This window comes from Brienomyrus brachyistius, chromosome 2 (genome assembly GCF_023856365.1).
Source record: "Brienomyrus brachyistius isolate T26 chromosome 2, BBRACH_0.4, whole genome shotgun sequence".
Lineage (NCBI taxonomy): Eukaryota > Metazoa > Chordata > Actinopteri > Osteoglossiformes > Mormyridae > Brienomyrus > Brienomyrus brachyistius.
In genome coordinates, this window is record NC_064534.1 from 27,856,767 (window position 1) to 27,876,667 (window position 19,901).

The following is a 19,901-nucleotide window of genomic DNA, read 5'->3' on the forward strand; positions in this document are numbered from 1 at the left end:
ATGATATGGGCACACATCTGTTGTGTTACAGCAGTAATGACTGTACATGTTGAACCTTGGTCAAGTGCTGAACCCACATGTTCATACAGCAATCTTCATGTGCTCACACACACACACACACACACACACACACACACACACAGACACACACACACACAGGCTTTGTATTGGTGACTAATTGTAGTTATTGCAGGGTCCTCACTACCGGGCAAGCATGCATTAACAGGCGTGGGCTATGTAAGTGCAAAATATGAATTTGAATTTTTGTGATTAGTTGTCATTGTTGACACACCACAGCACACAGTGCACAACAACGAACTGTTTTCTCTGCATTTAGCCCATATGTGTCGTCGTGACATAGCAGGGGGCAGCTAATTCAGCGCCCGGGGAGCAGTGCTTGGGGGCGGTGCCTTGCTGGGCGGGGATTCGAATCTGCAATCTTTCAATTACGTGTGTGCATCCCTATGAAATATGATCATCTATCATATATATATATATATATATCAGATATATATATCTTTTTTTTTTATTGCAGTCACAGATTTTGTATAAAATTTGAAATGTAATGTATAGCTGGACCACACACAAACACACACACACACTCACTCACTCACAAGGCACGCTCGTACTTAGAGTAAAAGTTGCATTATTATATATTGAGTGAAATGGTGATGCAAATGCAAATAAAAAAATACAATATAGTACAACGTGTTAGAGAATGAGACACAAGAATAGAAGCGTGCAATCTTCTGTAAAGTTTGCATGAATATCGCTCTTAGGTGGGTCTTCCACAGAGCGTGACGTTGGAGTGCACTTACACCCCTTAAATGATGAGGGGGCAGATGGTCGATGGTTGATTGCGGGTTGCGAGTCCAATGACGATACCAACTGTGGGAGAGACAAACGGCAGTAACAGGGCAATCAGTGAGCCGAGCAAACTACATGACGCAGGAAACCGACTCTTCTTCACATTTTCCTTACAATGCCTTTCGCCCCACCCAGTTTGCCCCCTCAAAAGATAATCCTTAAACGGACATGATAGAACCTCCCCAGGTGCAAAAAAGGTCCGAGCGCCACCAGGTCTATCAGAAGGCACAATGCGCCTCAAGGTTGTTACAGTCCACCTTGGACATCAAAGTTCAAGGTCAGAAGGTTCATTTCAGCTATTTTTCTTTTCATTTAACTTTTCATCCTTTTTATAGTAGCTTTAGTAAACCTGTTGGCATTGCATGCTGAAGCAGCAAATTTAGAAGTTTAGAAACCTAAGCAGGCATGCAGATACAAGGAGTACATGTCAGTTCCCTTATGTGACATTAATCATGGGAGCAGCCAGAGAAACCTTTTCTCTATAGTCCATTATATCCCAGAATGCTTTGTGGAATGTAGGCGAGATCTGGCTGTCTCCAAAGTCCCCCCCCCCCACCATCACCACCACAAAACTGCTAGATGTGTATCTGCACTGGTGGCAGTCCATTCCCGCCCCCCAAGCTATGCGGATGAAATCTGTATTCATGAGTAAAGTCAGACATTGTTACCTGTATTAGAGAGAGAGGCCCTGGGAAATGATGTGCAGCTCAAGGATGGAGGTTGATGGTTTGAGTGGGTGGACTGAGGGGTGGAGGTGGAGGAAAGTGTAAATGCGTGGTCCATTAATCAGCAGAAGTGAGGCAGAAAGAGCATGGAGGAGATGAAATAAGACATTTGTTACATTCTCCCGTGTGATGTACTAGGGCTCACTAATTTTCTGGGTTAGCTGTTTATCACGAATGCGTCTTCTTTGGCCATAGCTAAACAAAGGCCGCCTTTACTGTACTGTCGGTATGATGCTGCCTGAAGACCTTCAAAAGTGACAATGCTGAACTGAATTTTAAGATAAAACGTAGCGGTATGCAGCATAATCTGTAATATTTCACCGATGATGTTGATGGATGCTTTAGCTGGTGCTGCATTGGCATGTTCCTTTCTGAGACTGTCAGGCGGAACGTGTACTGAGGCTAAAGAGGAGTTCTCTCTTGTGGTCCTTATGTATGGCTGAATGTTTGTATTGGAGGTTTTTTTTGCCAGCTGAAATCGTGTCCACTTTTACTGCCTGATAATGAGAAGGTCGGAGATTAAACGAGAGACTTCAAAGCTCCGCTGTGTTCTACGGGCAGACGTCTGGGGAGCACCTGCCACATGGCTTACTGACAGCAATATCATCGGGATGGGATGGGGGCCTGGCTGCCTATTAGCTGCATTAAAGGGGGTGGGATGCCAGCATGAAAACCCATTAGCCATCTGCCGCCATGCTCCTCTGATGGGGTTGGCCGAGCTACCCGTGGAGCGCCGCCTAATCGAGTGGGCACCAGTAAGGCCTCGGTCAACCTAGAACCCTTACAGAAAGAGAGAGATGGGCATGCGGCACTTCCCACAGTACCATTCCCGGCAACCTTTGGCTTTGTAGTTACCCTATCGATCCTTTCGTACAGCAAGGCGAAATGAACAGCATATAAGACAGGAAATTATTTTTCAGTTGATCTAAGGAAAAAAAATGCATTCTGTGCTAAAGTCTGCCGTCTTCTCTTTCAGGTCCGAATCGAGACGGCCACAACGCTGAAGCTCAATATCCTTTTCATGCTTGTATGAAATATAACCTTGAACGCTCACAGAGTTGTTACTTCCTAATTTCCTTGCCTTGAGTTAGTTACATTGTGATGAGGTGGGGAAAAAAAGTCTTAGGTTGCTGATTGTCAAACCTAAATGCCCTTTGCTACACGAATGCGAATGTACTTAATGAAAGTAATTTATTGCTCCAACTTCAAGTTATAGCCAAAGGTCATTTCCAAAGGTCTAGAGTTCCGATTCTAGGGGAGGGGCTAATTCCGATTTTACGGCTTCGTTCGTCCGAACAATATCATTCGGAAAAGGCACCTTGGAGAAAGTATCGAAGACTGGCTCGGCCACGCCTCCCAGTAACCCGGTGATGTCCCTTAACGCTACATCACCCGTCGATGACTTCGAGTTCAGGACCGAGCAGTTCCTGCCGGTGGGTTTATGTCTTCATGCTTCCCTCTCCGTGCCATATGCTGCACATTGAAATATGAAGGAGTTAAGCAAGTGGCATTCAAAGAAATGTATAACTGAAAACTAAATGTTTCAATGTGTGATCATTGTTCAAAATGTCAGTGACTGAAATCACTGGCGACCTGCACTTTTCTCTAATTAAATTTCCTGTCCATCTTCGTTCTGAAAGTTCAGTTTTCTTTTCAGCCCTTTTTGGATTGGATGTCATTGTAATGTAATGGAGGTATACCATCACCGTGCTCTCTCCTCGTCGCTGACCCCTCACGCCATTTCTTCGTCCTGCTCCAGCTGTTTCTCTCTCTCTCCTCCTCTGTCCACAGTACCTGGAATCCATCTTCGGGCTGCTCTTCCAGCTGCTTCAGCAAGTAACGGAGTGTGACACCAAGATGCAGGTCCTGCACGTCATCTCCTGCGTCATCGAGAGGGTCAACATCCAGGTGAGCTGCTGAGGTTGGAGACCTCAATCTGCGAAAGATGGGGGGCGAGATCTGGGGGAGCTCCGGGCTTCAGGGTTTCAGAGGTCAGGATCAGCCCTTCTGGGACGCTGTAAAGACACAACTGTGCCTGTCTAGCTGTCAGTGTATAGGACCTCCTGGTGGTTGGTGTGGAGGCGAGAAGTATTTCCAATTAGTGAGTGATGTAGGGTGTTGTGGGAGGGGCTGCTGTTGGCTGCCGTTGTCTTTGTGGGGTACTACAGGGAGGAAATGATGCCGCCTTAGCCCCCCCCCCCCCCAGGGGGGCATTATTGAGCGTGACTATCAGTGGTGACACTCAATGTCTGAGAGCCATATTGTCATCGACTGTGTAAGCGTTTTGTACTGTTGTGAAATCTGTTTTTGTCTGTTGCAGGCAGTCAGTCTGTTCTTTCTAATTTTAAATTTAATTCCTCAGCTCACATCTGATAGTGAACAATGATCAGAAATTGGCATCCTTTAGTGGATTCTTCTGGAATATTACCTATTCAACGCAGAGCAGGGGTGGCCATTCAGATGCAGAATGGGCCATTGTATACAACGGAGGTTGAGAGTTAGTGAACCCTTCAGAATTTTGCATAATCCTGCATAAATATGACTTAAAACTCTATCAGATCTTCACACATGTCCTAAGGGTAGCTGAAGAGAATACAGTTGAACAAATGAGACAAAAATTTATTTATTAAGAAAAGCGGTCTAATGTCACAATTTCCCAGTACAGACTGCAGTTGCCATCAAGTCTTGTGCTGCGACGATAATATCCAGGGTGCCCTGTGAGATGAAACACCTCCTTCTGGGAACACTGGCAACACCAACACAGCCCTCAGCAACCTTCAGGCTCTTACCAGGGAAGGTCTCCCACATCACATTAGAGTCAGCAGTCACACCCAAGTCTGCAAGTTCCTCATACAAACTGCATGGAAACTCATCAGAAACAGCCTGATCTTGGTGTCTGGCCAAGTCCAGCTTCATTCTCAAAGTAGCCTGCTGGATCTAAGCTGAATCTTCAGAGTAGCAACAATTAGTCTGTGGTCAGAATTCATAAACTGGGCACTTCTGTAGACCCTGCAGTTCTGCAGGAGCCTCCAGCGTCTGTCCACAAGGATGCGATCGATCTCCTTCACCGCACCACCTGTACTGGATACCAAGTCCAACGATGTGGCTCAGGGTGTTGTAACCAGGATCCAGCGACCCGCGGCCCCTGACCTTTCGCAAAATGAAGGAACATGGAACCACTTTCACCCCGGTCTCCAGACCCATGGGGACCAACACAATCCTCATAGCCAGCTCTGTCAGTGCCAGTGGTTTCAATTAAGTCACCCATGATCAGAGGAGTGTCACCTCGTGGGCACCTTTCAACCACTGAGCGAAGTTGTGAGTAAAATGTTCCCCCCAAGGACACATCACTCGCCACGGTCAGAGCATACTGTGAGACAACAGACAGGGCACCCAAGGAGTGCCTTAGCCTGAGTCTCGTTGAAAGGAGTGACATCAGACACCATTGGGAGGAGCCGATCTGCTACAGCAACAGCTACTCCCTGAGTATGGCAGCCGTCAGACCAAAAGTAGGTGCACCCACCTACAGAGATCTGGCCAACCCTGGTCTGCGTACCTCAGAGAGCGCCGCAATTGAAGTTGTATTACTTATTTTTCAATCCAGTTTCTCCAACAGTGTTAAAGCTATAAGAATTTTTAGAGTGGGGATCTGTTTTGCAAGTTATGCTAACTACGTCTAGTGTTTCATGTCCGCTTTTAATAGAAATATCAATGATGAAATGCCAAACTGAATCTTCATTGGATGGAGCACAGCCGTTGGAGGGTTAATACTGATTTGGCCAGATCAGTTTGCCGAGCATGTGGAACGCAGGTGGAATGGTCAAACAGTGCGTTGAGTATCTATGTAACGAATGGGCACTCAGCTTGTAGGAGGTCATTGGTGTCACCATTAACATGACTCGAATATGAAAATGGCCTTTAACTATCTCCTCTGTACCACTTTGGATCTGCTGCTCTGGGCTCCATATAAATATGTACAGACATTCGGAATTGGCTATTTCTTTGCACTCCTGCAGGTTGAGGAGGAGGCATATTTTTTGCTGAGCTGAACTCATTCATGAAATTGGTCACTAGGTGGTGCTCTACCTGTGACGTGGAGTTCTGATGCATTTAAATTTAATTGCACATAATGTCAGTCATCTTTTTGTCAGTATGTTAAACTTAATTACATGCTAGGAACCACCGTTATAGTGATTATACTGTACAAACACATTCACCCACACATGCCAGGAAGTTAACACGTGTCTGCAATCATTTCAAGAATCTCCTCTGCTTTGTGGTAGATGGAAGGAGACACCTGGGACAGAAACACTGGGGAAGGTGCCGAGGACCTTTGGGGTGTTTATCTTCTGGTTGGGGAGACCTACATCACAATCTCTGCACTGAAGCTAGTTCTTCAGCAGCTGAGTGAATTCATCTTGAATGCCGGAAACAAAGTCTGTGACCTGCCAAGGTGCTGAAGGGCACCTTCCTCAGAGGCTGAAAGACTGGCATGCTAAGGATATGGTTGACCGTGATTGACCTGGCATTTATTCAAGATGTGTTTTGTTGAAGTATGTTGACGTAACCCTCAATAATATAGAGCGCTAACGGGCCAGCACATGTCTTTTGCAACTAAAACAAGAGGCGATAAGGAAGATATCTCAGTTTCTGCAGAAGTCAGAAGCCTGGTTGCGAAAGATTGACGAGACCTTCTCACGGCTATCATCACACGAAACGGCAGGAGTGAAAATGCCAAATATCATTCCAGTGGATGAAGTGGTGACCCGAGAGGTCTGTTGATGCACAGTGTTGTCCAGTGATCATATAAGCTGAGGCAGACAATCATGAGGCAGAACTTGCCAAGAATTCCTAAAACTGTCATAAGCATTAGATCCAAAAAACCCCTAAAGGTTGTGCTTGTTTTTATTACTACAAAACTATATTATATTCATATTCAATATATATATATATATATATATTGTGTGTGTGTATTATTCATTTAGCAAAAGTGAATTTCATTAATGTCCTTGAGGATGGCAAAACGTGAAGGTATTAGATTGTGTTACCAGCAACAAGATGAATGGACTCCATTGTCACCACAATTCCACTGGGAAGCCTGGAGAGAATTCAGAAGTTTCTGGTGGAAAGTTGTCTGTATGGTCAGCAAGAGTCGACATCGGCTTGATGCGGCTAATGATGATAATCACAACAAACTCTTTCACACGCACGTACTCGGCAGCTCAGCATGCAGTCAGGGACTCTCCTGTGTGGCAGATTTAAGACTGCTTACCTCAGCTCCTTTGCCGACACTCATACAGGTTTTGAAATTTTGTTCTTGGAATAAACTGTATTAAGAGTCACTCCTGGGTTTCCGAATCTGACATACGTTCTCCTTCCTTAAGAATAATTCACCATTAGAAATATGTCTTCAGTTTAAAGAAAGAAAATGGTGCAACATATATGGGAAGTTGAAACCTCTTGAAATTATGATGATAGGTTGTATAAAAACAGATTAAATGTTTTTTTCCCCACTTGATTTTAAGTCTTTTTGATGCAGAAATGTTTTTAATCCGAGTAGCGGAGCCTGTACCCACGCTGTGTGCTTACAATCGGCACTTCTTTGATTTTTTTCTGAGGGCTGTTCTATGGGAATATGAAACCAGTTAGCTTGTTAGTCTGGTCCTTCGGCAAATGCTGTGATGTGTAATAATTTGCTATCACAATTATGTTTGAAGTCTGCAGCCATCTCGTCCGTCATTTTTTTTAATGAGCTGGAGTTTTATTTGTAATCACTGAACATAAAATAAATGACTGTAAATCATTCTGCTCCCTTTTGATCTTAAACACAAATTCGGTAGCGTCTCAAGTGAAGGACTTTGGGCGCAGATCAAAATCTCGTAATTTGAAAGCGATCTTCAAGAAACAGCATAAAAATCGTGGTGTTGATGGCCTGCAGTACGATTTCCTTCTTGCGCTGCTTGGTGTATTTTTTTGAGTACAGCAGCAGTGGATCTTTGTGGATCAAGCCAATCGATAAAGACTCTGGCCGTTTAATTTTTAGGGTATTTCCGTCCGCACTAAAGATCATTATACTGTCTGCTGGTTTTATTGAGAGTCATGTGTGGCGTTAATGAATATTTGATATTTACAGCATTGAGCTGCCGTGAGAATCGCAGGGTCTCAGGGTCATCAGGAGATGGCAATCAGAATTTGTGTCGTATTGGTCGTTTCGACTCGATGCAAATTAAAAAGAAATAATGGGAGAGCTTTCATGAAGCCAGGTTTTGATTTTTCGTTTGTTTTTTTATCTGTTTGCTGGAGTTATTAGATGCTGTTGGATGATTATTAACTTTATGATGAATTATGCATATGGCTCCCTTGGATTAAATTTAGAACTGTAGAAATTACACCACTTCCATCTTTGCGTCTGTGTTTCCACTCCCTGGTAGGAGCCAGCTATGGCTTCAGGTAAGGGCATAACTTTGGGTGGAGCACTGGGGGGGTTGAGGTCTCCACCCATTTAAGGGGGTCCAGTGGGTTGTATTGGTTGGTTGTGATTATCGGATGGATTAGAGCCCCCGTAATTTAGGCCCATGGATACAGGTGTTTAGTCGGCATTATTTGATTCACGATTGCGATTTGATTTGCATTGTATTTTTTTTTGTAAAGTGAAGCTTCAGTTGAATATTCACTGTATAATAGATTTAAAACTTTTAATGGCGAATGTGTACTTGCGTACGAGTTATTTGCGTCCCTGAACATGAAACAACTATCAGAAAAGCTGAGTTAAGTCAAATAAACGAATAAAAATAAATCAAGTCCAGTAAGAAAAAAAAAGGGTCTTACATGAAATACTCCTAAATTAACTGGCATAATTAGCATATGAGAAATGCTAATATATGTATGATGTCTTTGCGATTATTTTGACCATTTTATTTATAGGGTTTCTATAAACGTGCACATTTCTGTAAAAAGAAAACAAAGAAATAAGCGTAATTTCCAGCAGCATCATCATCTCTGGTGGTATACATGTTGTATTTCTATTGTTGTGCTTCAAGCTTGCAGCAGCATGAGCGATGTTCTTCCTTGTGTGCTCAGATCCGGCCCTACGTGGGCTGCCTGGTCCAGTACCTGCCTCTCCTGTGGAAGCAGTCGGAGGAGCACAACATGCTGCGCTGCGCCATCCTTACCACGCTCGTCCACCTTGTGCAGGTACATCCGGCAGAGCCTTTATCTTTCCAACGGGAAGCTGTGTGGGAGCTCATATGATACTAGACCTACTGCAAAGTCCCCCATTTCAGCGTAAAGCCAGCCCAAAATAAATGCTAAAATGTAACAAAGCCTGCTGTGCCCTCTATTCAGAGGTGTACGCAACGTTCTCTCTGACATAAATGCTGCTTTGGACCATCTCTAGAAGGATGGTGAATTGAACTGCATGACACACGTTTGTGGGGAGCAGAATGGGACAATATTTAGGTACTGGAGTAGCAGAGGGACACAAAGAAAATGCAGGAAGGAAGCAGGCTTTGGGAATGGGTACCATGGGGAGTAGACTTGGGCTACAGGGGTCTGGGTCTGCATTGTCTGCAGTAACTGGTAAACCTTCAACAGCTTTTTAAAACGTAGACTGCTTTGGTTGTGGAGACGGAGAAAAGCGACGACCTGCCACTTGTGGTCGTTTACTGTAACATTTGGGTGCGGAATGGATTGTCTTCTCACCCACCAGTCGGTGCGGAGATGGTGATTGGCGCAGAGGGCTAACCGTGCGCCTCTTAGGTGCCTTTCCACCAGCTCAAAATTCGGTGCTTATAGACTAGGGAATATCACAGATCTGTGATCTGCGCATCCCGTTCTCTGCTGTACCGCCACAATGCCAGCACAAATCGCCAAGCCAGGATTTTAATGCCTCTGGCATTCATTAGCCATATGTTGCTGTGGCTGCTTTAAGAGGCACTTGGCCCACAGTAAGGAGCGATCGTCCAAAGTCAGTCTTCTCCAATGACATCATCATGGCGGACTAAAACAAAACATAAGTATTGGAGCAGAAGCGTGAGATTGCCCATTTGTTCTTGCCTTTCTCTTTCTAGAATGATACTTTGTCTGCTTATGAACGCAGGTTTGTTTCAGCTGCCCTTTTTCCTCGCCAGGACCTTTGAGATGAGTTTCTATCACTATCTACAGCCTGTAATTTCGATCTGTGACCCTTGTGTGACCCTCGATCCATCACTGCCTAATTGGTGGCTTGGTTGCCAGCTTTATCCTGTTGATATGAACGTTTTTTTTTTCGGCTGCTGATAATGGAGCGCACTGGTTATGTGTGATATTAAAGATGACGGCTAGGTCGGATGAGGACACAGCGAAGGATGTCTCCGTCACTCGGCCAATCACTACCCATTCTTCTCCATTTTCCTCGTCCCCTTAGCAACAGTAATTGATTGTTTTTCTCGGTCTTCATAGACCTTTACTTTGATGAATATTAATAAATTCTGAAAGACGTTTAACGTTTTTTGCGACGTCAGTTAGAGGTGACAGTTGCACTCGGTTGGCTTTCAGTATGTTTGTCCAATTACATTGTTCCCTGTGCTGAAGTCTTTCTTATATTCAGTCGCTCCACTTCATTAATGCTTCACAATTGGCTTTGGTGATGTTCTTGTTTGTATTGCTGACATTACACACATACTGGAAGCTGTTTGTTATCCTGGGCAGCTGATTAAGCCACCACTGCTCCTCTTTAGGGGTGTTTGCCCTCAAGGGACAGTCCAGTGTCCTTAGGAAGCAGATTTACACAGAAGTGAAAATTTGTCCTTAATAGTGGCAAGAGTTGTGACACATGGCTGACATTCAGCAGCATAAAATATTTACATAGCAATTGTTGACATTTAGTTTCAGTGTCACATGGCTTGATTTTGATGTATACAAGTCCGTAACCCGGTCCTCAGAATAGAACCTCAGCATGGGTTCAGGGCTGTCACTTTGGCAGGTGCCCAGGAAGCCTGTGGAAGACTGTAGTGATGGTTCTTCTCCAGGGTTATCATACATATCAGGTCCTCTGCGTTCTTTGCTCTGAACACGCCGGTTCTGCATGTTTAGGAACCTTAGTGAGTCGGGCCGCAAGTAAGTCTCTTGTTTATCATATAAATTATACATCCACCCAGACCTCAAAATTTTCCCATCAACGTGAACTGCATTGCTTACATATCTTTTTGTTTTGCGTTTGCTATCCAAGGGTCTCGGAGCAGAGAGCAGGAACCTTTACCCATTCTTATTGCCTGTGATCCAGCTGAGCACGGACGTGTCCCAGCCGCCGCACGTCTACCTTCTGGAGGATGGCCTGGAGCTTTGGTAAACCTCCCCTCCCCCACGCCTCTCTGTCTCCACTATGCATTAAGAAGTGCACCTGTTTCTGTTTTCCCACAGACGCCTGTGTGCAGTGAATCAGCAGACCTTGTTGGTAATTTCTGCTGTTTGCAAAGCCTGAGCACGGGGCTGGTTCTGTTTGCCAGAGGGGTTAGCAAATATCTCAAAAAATATTAGCATAAGATGTGTTAATCAGGCCAGTGTTGTCCTCTTCCGTATGTGTGTTTACATGACAGCAGTCACTTTATGCTGTGTCCCATCCATTCATCTCTCCATCCATTTATGTTCCATTTTTGCTTATTAGGTGACTAAGCTTAGAGTCTGTCCCAGTAATCTTAGTAAGCTGCGAGCAGCCAGGATGAGTTCACTGTTAAGCAGAGAGAAGTTTAAAAATGCTAAGAATGTCAAGAATAAATATGTAGTTGTCAAGCTAACTGTATGGATGACTGGCTGGCCCAAGATCTTTAGTGCACTGGACAGACTAAGCATCTGCGTCAGTTCTGGAACATTCCGCTCGGTGACAGAGGCGACGTACGCTGGTATACACAGCAGCCGCGCGGCATACTGATTGCATTTGCAGCCGGGGGTGGTGCCACGTCCACAGCATTACGCAGGGACGTTTTAGGGCTGTAGTGGGGGGGACTTGGGTTTTTTTTGGGGGGGGTGGGGAGCACTGCTTCTCAGTCTGCCTCAACTTTTAATTGCTTTAGTGAAGCTATTGTTTGCCGCTGGTTCTTCGGGTGTAAACCAGGTTTAAATGAGAAACATAAACCAAAGACCTGCACACGCTGTGACTCCACAGGAGAGCATTTTCCACCCCGGGGTTATGAGCACCTGTAGGATCGCACATGGAGGAATCATGCATTTTAAACACGTAGCCGCCACCCCCCTACCCCGTTTGCCATTTCCTTTATTGACTGAAATAACATATTCAGGTATATGGTACTATGAAATGCATTCTGGGAAACAATTCTGCAGCGTCTCCGATCGACGCGCCTGCCATTCAGACTTATTTGCAACTCTTGGCTGCCTCCTGTTTGTCTGAAAACTCGTGTGTCAAATTGCAAAGTGTCTCATTTGTTACCCGTATTGCTGATCTCCTTTCAACCCAATAAGACTCATCTTTGTAGCTGTTTGCAGTCGGGCTTTAGTTACTTCAGATTAAACTGCTCATTCGTATGGAGTCCAAATTACGTGCGTGCGTGCGTACGTATGTGTGTGTGCGTGTGCGTGCGGGGCGTCACCTGTGTGTGAAGGCGGCACTTTCTCATGTAACATGTCCTCTGCTTTACCGATCTCCGGTTGAAAGTGGTTGTTTTATATCCCACGGCACATCTAGTGCACGGACCCCTGTGTTTTCCACTTGCACGCCAATGCATTCACACTTTCCATCCCCTATTATCTATTGTAAAGTCGAGGCTAGTGCTCAGAATCAGCCCTTTTTCATTTTAGTTTTGTTTTTCCCCACTTCTCAGATTTACCTCCTTTAATTAATCTGTAATCTGTAATTGATCATAATAATAATGCTCGAGTGACAGTTGTACATTGCTGCTGTTCCAGTGCCACCCCGAGTAAATATGATGGTTCAGTATTTTCAAGTACAGCATGTAGTGCAGGGGTCACCGACATGGTGCCCGCGGGCACCAGGATGCCCCCAAGCACCACATGAGTCACCCGCGGACCTGTTCTAAAAATAGCACAACTCACCAGTGAGCAGCGTCTACAATTTAATTTTTATCCTCTTGCTATTCTTCTTTAATCACATTTGCATTTATATAGATTTGAAACTGACAATATCTAAAGAAGCATGTTTATTATACATGAACTTTAGGTTAGTTTAGGAGGGCATTTCAAACTGGCAGCCCTTCGTATCGCTCGGAACCCGTGAAGTAACTCTCAGTTTCAAAAAGGTTGGCGACCCCTGATGTAGTGAAATGTAGACCTGGTTACTCGTAAGTCGATGCATATATAAAGAAGATATAGAACATACGCAGATGCAGTTTTAGCACATTCTTGTGTTGCCTGGTTAACTCTTTTACATTGTGTCTGTGGCATGATTATTCTTTTTTGTTTGCTTGTTTTTTACGGTGCATTTCCGGCTTTCTGACACGCTCAAGGTTATGCCTGCAGGCCCCCAGCTGTGCTGCTTCAGCCCCCAGTGTCCCAGACTCAGTCACATCACTCCCCCACACTGAGGCATCAAAGCTTAATGAACTACTAATGGGTTCATCCTGTTCGAGGTGCCAATTGAATAAATCGCAGTGTGAAATTCCACACACCTCACATTTTTTTAAAGGGTATAACTTTTTGTTACATTGATGGTTGTCTAGTTGTATTACGCCATTCCAGTTAATGCTCCCTTGATTTGATTTAAGTAACCAGCCAGTCGGACATTGATATAGTGAAATGGAGACTATTTGAGCCTTAGGTGAATTCATTGATCTGTGTAAGAATGACAGAAACACAACTGGAAATTATAGTAGGCTTTCAAAGCATTTTGTTTAACAAGATTTAAATTGTCTGATTCATTCGCTCAACAGCTCAATCAAGGCTAGTTAATTAAGAGCTCATTTGTGCAACAAATGCCTGCATACACAACGGGTAAGCAAGACGGAGACCGGCAGACAGCACGGTTCAGTGAAGAGCCGTCTCTCCTCAACACGCATCCCACTTGGTGTGCCGAGGGGGGGGGGGGGAAGGGTTTTCAGTCTATCAGTTTATAGCCGTAAAGTCTCTGCCACACTCGAGTCCTCAGGCAGAGGGTCGGGCCCTGAGCCAGATTTTTCCGTGTTTTTCCTCCTCCGTCACAAATTTTTCCTCTTTGATAAATGTCACACCCCAACATCTCCAAGGTTCACTCATTCAAGGGGTTGATACCCCACTGTCTTTGTATGTTTGGGGGAGGGGCCCTAAATCTTGAATCCGTTGGGGTAATTGTTGCATATATAATGGCATAATCTTCTGAAAACTAATGAGAAATTAAATATTTGGAGATGTGAAATTTTTGGAGATTTTTCTACTGAAATAGCATTGTTAAAAAAAAAAAAAAAGTTTTTCTTTGTAGAGAACAGTAACAGCTTGTCCCCTATGTTTTTTTTGTCACATGTACACAGCTATGGGAGGACTTTTGAGAACCATCTTAACATGCTTATCTATCTGGCTGAAATTTGGGTGACCAGGTCCACCAGGGGGTGTGTGAGTGACACAGGTGTGTCATCTTCTAACTTTTCTTTTTCCCCTTTTTTTCATCATGGTTTGTGTTTCCAGCCATATAAATTTTCCGATTATGCTGGCATTCGGGTCTCTGCACGCGCTGCTAGAACAGGATCCCTCTTTCTCTCCCTGTCAGACTTGCACCACTTCCTGGCTGACCCTTCTGCTGTGGAGACCTTCTGACATCTCTTGCCAGCGCTTCTCTTTCGCCGTTATCTCCTGCACCTTTTCGGCGAGAGAACGTGTGTGTGTGTGTGTGTGTGTCACGCACAAGTGTTATTAATCTCTCAGCTTGCCTGGCCGCTCCCTCCCACCAGACCGCGTGTGTCTGTAATGAGTCGGGAGTCAGCAGCTTTTAATCACCAGCGCTGACCTGTGGAGACCTGTACCTTTTCCTCTTAGCAGCCCGCTTGAGCGTATACAACCTCCCCCCACCTCTCGCTTGACTCTGCTCCTGTCCGGCATCTCCACCACGCACTAATTTCCTATCATGCTCTCGCTCGCTGTTTCATCTTCCACGCGTTGCTCACGGGGTGCCCACCCCGGGCTCTGCCGGCCCCGCCCACCGTGGACTTAGTCAGCCCCGCCCCCTGCAGCTTGCCGGCGAAGTAAACATTTTAACTTTAGAAGGACATCTTCCTGGCTATCTCCTGCTGCGCTGTCTCAGTATTTACTGGCTCTCATCTTCGTCTTCCTCACAATAAATTGTGATTTCCTTCAGGAGAGACCAGATGTGTTAGACCGTATTTGTACTTGGATTTACATGGACTTAATAGCGATTTTATTTTTTTTCTCCACACTGTGCCAGCCCTTTTATAAAGTGTGTCTCATATTGTCGTGTGCAGAGGTAATGTCATTCTCTGCCTGTGCTTGTTGAGCCGGGCATTATGGTCTGCCTTTAAATCCCATCCTGCCATTAACGAACCACCATATATAAATTTATCATGCAGCTGCTGCAGTTTGCCCCGCAGCTCCTCGCAGATAGCTGGCAGACGCTCGGTCCAGAGGATCACATCACATCCTGCCGCTCGCGGTCCCTCCAGTGCTCCTTGAGATCTCAATGCTTGTAAGCCTGTCCGTTAGTGGCGAAAACGATTGCGATTTTGGGGGAGTCCAACCCCCCCCCCCCGTTTGCTGCTGGCCAGGCCTGAATGCAGCACCTTTTTGCGTAAAATAACCCAAAATCAAGCTCTGCAAAACCATCTGTCATTTCTCCGCTTAGCGTATCCTTAGATCACACATGAGCAGAAAATAGTGTTTGGTCTGTCTGCGCGAAATGTTCACCGTTCTCTGCATCTCGAGAGCTCTCTCAGAACAAATTTAAATGGCAGAAATATGAGGCCTCCCCCGGAGGGTGTACAAATTGAGAGCGAGGGCCGGTTTCCACCATGCCCTCCCGTGTAATCTCCACTCGTCTTCACTCGCGACTGCCGCCTTGACTCTCCGCTGTAATAAGCCTGTTTTTGTTTATTCTCCTGCATTATTTACACAGAGTGAAATGTGAAGGATGCCCGGATGAATTAGTGGTGCCCTCTCGCCAAAGCACGCATGCACACGCGCACATGTACAGCCTGACAGGTGACCATCCTGTTTATTTCCTGAGCATGGCAGTGGGTCTCAGGGCTGGGGGGCTTGATGGGTAATGCGAAAGGACAGCCACTATGTGTCATGATGAGGAGAGTAATAACACTGTACACTACCCCCTCTCCCCCCCATGGCTGCTTTATCGAGGGTCGTGTCACATCTGCGAAATGCTGCGTAAATGTCATTTGCTGTCACCGTGTGATCCGGTGGGGGGGGATGGAGTTGGGCGTCACCCCTGTTGAGTGGGCCTTGATTGGTGGGTGCCCTCGTTGGAAGCAGCTGTCAGCCCTTGCAGAAGGGTGCCGTGAAATGCAATGGATTGGTTTGGCGTATGATTTCGAAGATAATCGCCACGCGGACTCTGTAATGGCACTAGTTAATTATCGGTTTTTACAACAGTTTGCCCGCGAGTGTTTGTGTAATTCCTTTTTAATTGGACTGTAATGTCTCCTGATTATTCACGCCTGATTTTTCTGATTAAATTTGTGGAAGTCTGGCACGCCTCCATTGTCAAAAGGTCACTTTTTTGTGACAGATGGGGATGAATGGGTGGTTCTGAGGCTTGCTGTTTTGTTTCATCCTGACTTTGTGCATTAATGCTGTTTCTACTTCTGATTTTTTTTTCGTCTCTGTGTGTCTGTTTCTGTTTGTATTTGAGATCTGTCCTTAACAGTTCCACTCATATATTGTATCCTACTTTTACAGTTTGTTCACTCTGTTTTGTCCTAGAGTAACTGTTTCCTGATCAGTATTTTTTTCTCTCTTGGCTTGTTACAGGTTGGTGACGCTGGAAAACAGCCCCTCCATCACTCCCGAGCTCCTCAGAATCTTCCAGAACATGTCCGCCCTCCTTGGTACGCCTCTCTTCCGGGGTCAGCTCCCTCCCTGCTCTCGCGGTTTGACTCGGGTGGATGGCTCTTGCTGAGCCCCGGCGTCCGTGGCGAGGGGTGCAGGCGTGAGAAGGAAGCATTGCGGTCTGATGGCTGGTGCTTGCTGGATTGATATCATGATGGACGCTCTGAATCTCCCCGCCTCTTCATTTTTGTTAGTTTTCATTTCTGTATGCGTTCTGGTGGGTGCCTCTGGGATGGGGTCTGTCTTTGTGATGTGTGGTTTATCACATGTTTCCAGCAGGACCTGGATGTCCGGTCTGGGTGCCCCCGGTCCAGCTTTGCCAGATGGTTGGCTAGATAAGCTGGCTGTGCCTCTCACACACGACTCTGGTTTATCTTTAATTATTTCTCGCACATTTCTCTGTGCATGTGAGAGGGCATGGAGGTGGTCATGGGCATGTTGGTTGTTCCTCATTTCCTCGCTATATTGGCTTAAATCGAGGATCCTGTGTTTAATCAGATGACTGTCGCCTGTGGCAGAATCTCAGATTGAGGCTGTAGTCTCTTTTGCTGCTGCATCCAGTTTCATTCGTCTGAGTGGGGGTGTTTGTCCACACGGAGAGCAGGTCTTGGGATAGCCCCCGCTGTCTCAGACAGGCTTCCGTCCTTGGTTTGAGAATTCGGGGACAGTTTTCTGTCTGCCGGCCAATTGGCGCTCGCATCTGATGGACCTTGACGATCTCGTGGCCCTTGCCGTCTCGCGTCGGGCCGTACCGAAAGTCCTGTGTCTCGCCTTTTTCCTCCCGCTCGCTGATCCCGGCAGGAAATGAAGTGTAAATCGCGCTGGTCTGCGTATCGGTGGCATCGAGCCGACCTGCGGCGTAATTTCCCCCTGAGAGGACTCGAGTGGCGCGGAAGAGCGAGAGGCCACTGTGCCGGAATCCCAGTATGCCTTGGGGTTTGTGCAGATAATCATAGCAGTAATAACATCGGGCAAATGGCGACCATGTACGAGTGTGTGCAGTAGGACGCTGCCTTGAGAGACAAAGGAATCAACAACTGAAAAGTCCTACTTCTGTAGTTATACTCAGGTGAGGGTAAATGCTGTGTTTTTGCCAGCTGGCTTTTTGGGGCCGTGCTCGGCTGTGCCTCGGATATCCCTGTTTGCGCACATACACACGTGAACGACCTACACGTGAGTCCTAAACCCTGAAGGATAATTCTCCATACCACCATGCTAATGCCGTACGTTTTTTGGGTCTAAAGCTGTTTGTCCTGCATGACATGGTGGCCAAGTTGGCAGTTCGATTCCCGCCTCCTGCTCCGTGAGTCTGGAGTTTTCATGTTCCCCCTGATATCTGGGATTCCCTTGGGTTTTCTCCAGCTTCCTCTCTCAGTTCTTTTTCTTGTTTAATTGCTGTTTCCTCATTTTCCGCAAACCTGCCAGGCGACATTACAGACAGGCACCAATCCAGCCGCCTCGGGGTCCTTTCACATATCTTTCCGAGAGGGGCGATGGGTGAAGTGCAAGCCGTACATTCCGGCAGGTTGGGCGTCAGGTGACTTCTGAGAGGTGGTGCTGGCGCCGCATGGCGTTAATAAACATGCCACCGTCTTAGTGGCATTTCAGTGACAGAGCGCTGTTTACCTTTCGGGGAGATTGATTGGACCCGTTTATCACTGAGGGTATGGCGGCCAGCCACTTCAGCAGTGCCTCTCTGTTCCCTACACCTCACACTCTTGATACTATCTCTTGGTTCACTTGTGTGAGCTTGACTACGGGGGGTGGGGGGATTCTTAAAGACGGAGCGTCGTTATTTGTTCGCCGTAAAGTGTTTTCACAAGTGCCGCCTCATCAGCCTAATAACCCAAAGGCGCATGCCAGCACGGCCTAACGGGCATGAACGCCGAGTTTTATTATGCTTCTGTAAAAACCTTGTTAGCTGCTTCCTCACGCTTCCCATTAAGGGAGGGGGGCCTCCATCCATGGGGAGCCTGCGGAGTGGGGGCGACACAGAGCCTTTCTGCGGAAACCCAATCTCCATCCCTCTTGCTGCAGTGATAAGGCTGTGATTCCACAGATAGATGATGGGCAAAGGTTCGAGCGAGAGTCTGGCGGAATGATTCCTGACCCATTTTCCCGGGGAGTGGTGCGGTGCTGTTGTACCTTAGAGCGAAGTGAACATCGCGCAGCATTGCATGACGTGGGGAGAGCAGGAAAAGCCATCGAGCAGTGTAACCTTGGTGCTCTTTGTGGATCTGATTTCCCAGCATATGTGTGCAGAGCCTGCATGTTCTGTTACCTGAATTTTCTGAATTTTAAAGGAATTTTTCTGAAGTAAGCTTAACGTGCTGGCAGTCGCCCTGTGACCGGCCCGCCTCCGCACAGCCCTCTATTGGCTAAGCGCTTATGGAACATGATGGATGGACCTGGATGAAACTGCCCTTCAGAATTATTGGCATTTTTGGTTTAAAAAACAAAGAGAAAAACGACGTTGAGAGAAATGTCTTTCTCATTCATTAGCTTGGTCTTATACTCAAATGAGCAGAGCAATCGATTTTTTTCGCCGAAATATACATTTAATTGAAGAACAGAAATCCTCGCAAACAAATATTGCCAGTAATTACTCATTGTAAGTTGTCTGGGGTGAAAGTGTTTTTAAAATGACCAGATGATTAATCAGTGGGCTGGCAGTCTAACGTCAGAAGGCCGTGACGCGGACCTTTACCGGAAGCTGTCAAGCTGCTGGAATGTCCTGTCCCATCGGCAGGTTCTGTTGTTCGTACATCAGTGTTCACGCCTACGGGGCTCAGATTCCTATCAGCAAAGAATAGCGCTTTCTTTCTGCCAATTAGACAGCTAAGCCGCTGCTTCATTGTTCTTAACTGCAATCAGACTTTGGACATGAAGATTTTGTGTGACATTAAACCCACAGTGAGCGACAGCGAGGAGTTGAGCGTGATTCTTTTAGCCTTGAAAAATTCTAGCAAAAGTGCAAGATCAGGAGGTAGAGAAGGGGGTGGGGGTGCGTGATTTATTGTGCTTGGTCCTGTTCCTCATATCTCACTACAGCCTGTGCTGAAGCCATCGGCCTGCTTGGAAATTGCCGTGCTGGTGTGTGTCTAGGTTGTGCCTCATTCATCAGCTCGGAGCAACGTGGGTGTTGCCACCCACCCCCACAAAAAACACACGGGTGCTCATTCATTTCTAAATGACAATGTAGTTAATATTCAGTTATTTACTCATTAGTAGTATTAGTGATTATTATAGAAGCATTAAAGAAACACTCAAACTGATGCCATTGAAGGGGCTGCTAATGAAAGTTAATGGGCATTAACC

The 19,901-nt window shown here is 46.1% G+C and overlaps 1 protein-coding gene across 1 annotated transcript in view; it reads left to right on the forward strand.

Moving 5' to 3' along the window:
• The window catches only part of ipo11 (importin 11), a 145,135-nt gene that overhangs the window by 57,740 nt on the left and 67,494 nt on the right, over positions 1-19,901 (forward strand). The window contains exons 16-21 of the mRNA XM_049001391.1: positions 2,569-2,602; positions 2,985-3,025; positions 3,384-3,500; positions 8,673-8,786; positions 10,801-10,916; positions 16,506-16,582. Of these exons, the coding sequence (XP_048857348.1) occupies positions 2,569-2,602; positions 2,985-3,025; positions 3,384-3,500; positions 8,673-8,786; positions 10,801-10,916; positions 16,506-16,582 (499 nt within the window). The remainder of the gene's footprint in view (positions 1-2,568; positions 2,603-2,984; positions 3,026-3,383; positions 3,501-8,672; positions 8,787-10,800; positions 10,917-16,505; positions 16,583-19,901) is intronic.